Source organism: Ranitomeya variabilis, chromosome 6 (genome assembly GCF_051348905.1).
Source record: "Ranitomeya variabilis isolate aRanVar5 chromosome 6, aRanVar5.hap1, whole genome shotgun sequence".
Classification (NCBI taxonomy): Eukaryota; Metazoa; Chordata; class Amphibia; order Anura; family Dendrobatidae; genus Ranitomeya; species Ranitomeya variabilis.
The window spans coordinates 459259223-459265316 of record NC_135237.1 but is presented as its reverse complement, the minus strand read 5'-3'; the positions used below and the strand labels follow the sequence as shown (position 1 = coordinate 459265316).

The window sequence follows — 6094 nt, the reverse complement described above, 5'->3', positions numbered from 1 at the left end:
TGTTATCATGGATATGGAGATGGATTTAGCCTTGGCTCATGCCTATGCTGTCGCCTGTGCTCATCAAAGAGAAAGAGAAAAACGGAGATGGATTCATCGCAGATTTTGGATACACCCTATCTTGGAAGTCCGGGAGAGCCGTGGAGCATACCATAGCTTGTTTGGCGAACTGAATGAGAACCTGGAGAAGTATTTCGAGTACACCAGGATGTCTCAGGAGAGCTTCCGGTATCTTCTGCGTCGGGTGGAAGGAGCCATCAGCAGGCAGGATACTCAGCTCCGGAGAGCTATATCCGCAGAGGAGCGGCTGCTGGTGACTCTACGGTATGTAGCTGTTTGAATGACTTGAGATATGTTCGGCTACGTTCACATCTTCCCTTTTTTTTTTTTTTTTTTTCTTAATTTTTGTTGGGGGTGGTATGGTCAATGTACTTTTAGGCTGTGTTTCTACGGTCAGTAAGCTTGTTTGACGCTGCAGCGTCAAACAAGCAGCGTCCAGATGTTCCAGCATAGTGGAGGGGATTTTATGAAATCCCGTCTCCACTATGCGTGGAAACCCGCACGCGGAGGCCCTGCGACTCCGGACATGCTGCGCGTCTTTTCAGAACACAGCATGTCCGTACACCTTGCGGGGACGCAGCGTCCCCGCAAGGTATATCACAGGGCCCTACGGCGAGGGGTGCGATGATCCCGGATGTGTACTGTACACATCCGGCACCATTGCGTCCCAGGAAGGGGGCGGGGCTTATCGCCGACCGGCTTCGCCGCTGCAACGATAGCGCCGCGTCTCCGGACAGTGGAGACATACCCTTATAAATTGCAATGTACTAATGTAATTTCTTTATCTTCTTGGCAGTTTCCTGGCTACCGGAGAGACCTTGCGATCCCTTCAATTTCAGTTCCGGATTGGAGTCTCCACTCTCTCGGGAATTATTGCTGAGACCTGCCGCGCTTTGTGGGATAACCTCCGGGAAGAATTTTTACCCGTCCCTACAAGCGATATCTGGTTGGCCAACGCCGAGAAATTTGAGGAAGTGTGTTCGTTTCCAAACTGTATTGGCGCGGTGGATGGCAAGCACATTCGTATTACCAAGCCAGGGAAAAGTGGATCCCTTTTCTATAACTACAAAAAATATTTTTCCACTGTGCTGATGGCAATTGCCGGTGCGGACTGCCGTTTTCTGGCAGTCGACATTGGTGCTTTTGGCCGGTCAAATGACTCGCGCACATTCAAAGAGTCTGATATGGGCCAAAAATTATATGGCAACAATTTCAATTTCCCCCAGCCACGACCTCTTCCCCACACCGAAGGCCCTGCGATGCCATTTGTTGTGGTTGGGGATGAGGCATTCCAAATGTCTGCCAACCTATTGAAACCCTACTCAAGTCGGGGCTTGGACCACACGAAAAGGGTGTTCAATTACAGACTGTCCAGGGCCAGAAGGACTGTGGAGTGCGCCTTTGGCATCCTTGTCTCTAAATGGCGGATATTAGGATCCGCCATTAATCTGAAAACTGAGACAGTGGATGAGGTGGTGAAGGCGTGTGTGGTTCTCCACAATTTTATTCTGGCCAAAGAGAGACTGAACGTTGATCTGGATGAAACCATAGCCAACCCATTGCCCAATTTCCATGATCATCCTCTGAGGTCAAGCGTGGAAATTGCGCAGATGAGGGACCGTTTTGCGGCCTATTTTGTGTCAGATGTTGGCCGTCTGTCATGGCAAGATTCAATGGTGTAATAAACTGTTGGACTGTATTCTGGTGTGACTATGCTAAAAATAGTTCACCAATGTAAATGTGCCTTATCTAAAAAACTTGTAAACCTTTGTTTTTAAAATGTTGTGTTTTAATAAAAAAAATTTCTTACGTTTTCTACCATGCTTCCAAGACAAAATTTATACCATACCATATTTATTTGTTTGTCAGATCGCCGTGTATCGTTGTGTTTGATAGCAAAATCAACGATACCAGCGATGTTTTACACTGGTAACCAGGGTAAACAACGGGTTACCAAGCGCATGGTCGCGCTTATGTTTACCGTGGTTACCAGTGTTAATTGTAAACTAAAAAATAAAAATAAATATACTCATCTTCGCGTCCCCTGGCGTCCACTTCCTGCACTGAGTGAGCGCCGGCCGTAAAGTGAATGCACAGCACAGCGTTGCTGTGAGGGACGTCACTCAGTCAGTGCAGGGAAGCTGACGCCGGGGGATGCGATTGTGAATATTTTTTTTTTTTTTTCATTTTACACTGGTAACCAGGGTAAACATCGGAAGTGCGCCCTGCGCTTAGCAACCCGATGTTTAACATGGTTACCCGGGGACCTCGGCATCGTTGGTCGCTGGAGAGCGGTCACACAGACAGCTCTCCAGCTCCCAAATAGCGATGCTGCAGTGAATTGCATCGTTGTCTGTTTTGCTGCAGCATTGTTAAGTGTGAAGGTACCTTTACAGTATGTGTCCACGTTCAGGATTGCATCCTGAATTGCTCAGGTTTTTTCATCAATATTTGTAAGCCAAAACCAGGAGTGGAACAATTAGGAAAAGTAGAATAGAAACATATGCTCCACTGCTGTATTTATTACCCACGCCTGGTTTTGGCTACAAATATTGAATTAAAATCCGGACCAAATTCGGATGCAATCCTGAGCGTGGACACATACCCTTTTTCTTTGAAAATAACTCATACACTTTAGTGTTTGGAAACACCTCATACAGCAATGAACGACACCCAAAGAAACGGTCAAATTAAAAAATCCAAAAATACTGTCTGACATTGCATATATGAGGCGTTTGAAGCACAAATAAACGGCGCACGGAGTGAATTACCGAGCATTGTACTTGAAAAGAAGACCAAATATTGTATACAAAAAAATAAATTTTTATTGGGGGGAAACAGAAAAAAAGGGAAAAGCAAATTAGGGGGTATCAACATCCGAGGGTGGATCAACATCCGCTACCAGCGGTGACCGGTAGCTTCGAGTTCTGGACCTGAGAGTGGGAGTGGTAGAGGAGGAGGAGCCGCCATACTGAAGGAGGCTTGAGGGCAGGTCCAAACCCCCCGCAGGGTACACTGGGGAGACCGCCTCGTCAGTGGAGGAGGGAGGAGGCAACACAAGCCGCCTTCTTTTTTGGCTTGGTTGGCCCTGGCTGCTCCTGCTGTGGCTAGAGCCACGACGAGATGGTGTGTGTCCTGGAGCAGCCAGAACCTGTGCCTCTGGGTGTGTGTCTGTGTGCCTCCTCTTATGTTTTCTTTTTTTTTTTTCCCTGCCTTCGGCGGCATCTCCCCCAGAAGCACTCCTACGGGAGGATGAGGGCCTGGCAGGAGCAGGAGTGGGCCGCACACTGGTATGGTGGCTGTGGTGGCGTCGCCCGGCACTTGGACCAGGGTGGGGTGGCTGGAGTGACTCTGCAGCAGTAGTCGGAGTCACGCTAGCCAGCGACGGCACTACGGGCAGTGTCGCTGACTGCGCGACCCGAGACTGCTGCAGAGCCCTCACGTAAGAATTGTGGCAGTCCTGCATCACCGAAATCTGGAGTTCCGGCGTAAGGTTTTCCACCATGCCCTTAGCAATTGTGCTTAAAAAATGTTTTGCCGGATTTGTGAGCTCGGCTTCCAGGATTTCAAGGCGCCGTCCCATACTGGACATTTCATCTCTCAACGCCTTGAAACCGTTCTGGAACACCGTGCCCAAGTGCAAAAATTCAGGCATGACTGACCTGTCCGAGGCCCGCTGGCGCTGTCGGGAATTCCCGAACGAAGGTGCGCCAGAGGCCTCGGGCAGGGGAAAACCTGACGTACCGGCAGCCGGTTCTCCAGATGATGGTGGTGCAGGCCTGCTGTCGCTGTGGGATGGCTGTGACGGCTCAGATGGCGATCCATGAAGTTCCGCTTCACAGGGGGGAGCTCGCTGGAGGGTGCTGCTGTGTGTCCTGTGAAAAGATAATGTAAAAATTAGTCTTCAATTAATAAACTATCACATACGCCAACTCCTGTAAAAAAATGTTCATTACATGACACAACAAAACATTACAATCCCCTGTCTCTCACTCTGTGTGGCCTATAATAAATTGCTGATTGTTATCGCCAGCTGACCATTAGGGCTCACGATAACAATCATGGACATACCGACGGCAGAAAATGACTGTACATTCCCTCTGCCAAAGGCAATGCATACCCCTGTCATATTTTGAAAAAATTTTGGTGTGAAATAATAATTTCAAGATGCCGTCTATGTCTCAAAAATAATAGAAAATTTAAGGTCTATAAAAAAAAAATTTAAAAAAAAAAACAAAAAAAAACTTTGCTGATCTGATCGCAGGAATGTCCATGACGTTAGGATCTTGTGATCGAGACGTCATCATTATTCCTGCGATCAGAACTACACTGACTCAGAACGTAACCTGTCATGGACTACAAGGACTCTCGCTTAACCTAAAAAAAATACCGTGGATGGCCAATATGCTACGCTGACTACATTGATGGCCAAGACACTATGTGCCTGGGAAATGTACTATGTGGATACGTGGCTAGAACGTGTACTATGTGGCTGCGATATAGTGGCCTGCAAACATACTATGTGTGTGGATGCACAATGTACGTGGCTGGGCAATGTACTATGTGGCTGTGCAATATATGTGTCTGGGCAATGTCCAATGTGCAATATGGTATGTGGACAAAATACTTACTGTCGGCGGCCAAGGATTGGTCTTAGGAACTGTAATTGTCGGTTGTATTTATATGGAACCGACTTGGCCGCAGCAGCACCACTCCTCGATTGCTCCTCCTCAGCACGCAGCCCCTTATTGAAACGGTCCTTCATGGATCGCCATCTGGTCCTCAACTTTGTCACTGTGAATGCAAAGAAAAAAAAAGGTTACATATGTAGCATTTTAAAATGATAAAACAACCGTGTGTGATGCAAAGTTTAGGCGTTGATAGCATCACACACGGTTGTGTTTATCCTGGCAAGATGGGTCATAGCAGCGTATCAGCAATACTCACTAAAGGTGCCTTTGTCCTTGGCGGAGGCACTGTCAAAGCCATCCCACAGCGACTTTGCCACCTCTGCCCACAAACGCCTAGAAACCACCTGGTCCATGTGCCGGGGGTCACGGCTGTCCCACAACGGGCCACGCTCCTGGATGCTGGAGATCAGGAGCTCCACATCGATACTCTCCCTGTGGTCCCGTTGTGAAACCTAGAAAAAATAGAAAACAAAAAGGTTACAAATAGGCAAATATAAACAACCATCATCAGCACCTGGCATGATTTGTACCTTTGCCCTATCCTTTGCCATTTTATGTATGTATATTGATGGTTTCTAAACCTGTATTTTTGAATGTTTTTGTGCAGGGAGTTCAACTGTATGTTACCTTCCCCCAAATACTTGCTGCCCTGAAAAGCTATATGTAATTAAGCTTAGTAAACAGCCCTAGTGAAACCAGGTTGCTCCTAATGTTCCTCCCAGCAGGATGCCACAAAAAAAAAAAAGATAAAAAAAAAACAACAAATACTCACTTGCCGGCCTGACGACCCATCTTGGCACCGATCTCCCTGCTCCCGCTGTGTGCCTTCCCCCTCACTTGAAGAAGCCTGTAAAAAAATGTATACAAAAATTAGTGACAATGCTACAAATGGCAGCGAATAGTAAGCAACTGGACATAATTACTCACCGCACTCCCCCTCGCCGATTGGCCAGATGCTGGAGAACTCGCCATTATTGCAAGTTTGCTCTGCAATGAAAAAATGAGCAAAAAATCACATTCAAAGCAATGCCACATACAATAAAACATTAAAACAACCACAATTGACTGTTGACTGATAGGACAATGCAAACTCAAAAAGCGACACCACAACGCCATACATTACAAGAGAAGACAATAGAAGAAACAATACAAGAATAGACCCAAACAAAATTAAGCAAAAATAGACACCTATGTCCAAATTTAAAAAAAAAAAAAATACAAAAATAAAGAGGAAAAAAAAAGGCACAATGAAATAGCAAACTGCACGCCATACTTTACAATAGCAACAAGACATGATCCAAAACAACACCATCTGGTGACATCTACCACAGAAATACATCTGA

General features: G+C 46.6%; 1 protein-coding gene across 1 annotated transcript; it reads right to left on the bottom strand.

Moving 5' to 3' along the window:
* Positions 1 to 2498: 2498 nt before the first annotated feature.
* Positions 2499 to 5666, bottom strand: LOC143782733 (uncharacterized). Its single transcript, XM_077270533.1, has 4 exons — positions 5524 to 5666; positions 5008 to 5203; positions 4692 to 4854; positions 2499 to 3935 (listed from the first exon to the last, which is right to left on the bottom strand). The coding sequence occupies exons 2-4, from the start codon at positions 5102 to 5104 to the stop codon at positions 2921 to 2923; spliced, it is 1275 nt and encodes a 424-aa protein (XP_077126648.1). The 5' UTR covers positions 5105 to 5203; positions 5524 to 5666; the 3' UTR covers positions 2499 to 2920.
* Between the last annotated feature and the right edge of the window lie 428 nt (positions 5667 to 6094).

What these genes read in the sequence shown, in the direction of transcription:
- LOC143782733 (XM_077270533.1), bottom strand. Translation starts at nt 5,104, where the DNA reads ATGGACCAGGTGGTTTCTAGGCGTTTGTGGGCAGAGGTGGCAAAGTCG. An exon ending in CAAGGACAAAGGCACCTTTA is followed by an intron (nt 4,855 to 5,007) that starts GTGAGTATTGCT and finishes TTGCATTCACAG; the next exon opens with TGACAAAGTTGAGGACCAGA. An exon ending in CCAATCCTTGGCCGCCGACA is followed by an intron (nt 3,936 to 4,691) that starts GTAAGTATTTTG and finishes ATCTTTTCACAG; the next exon opens with GACACACAGCAGCACCCTCC.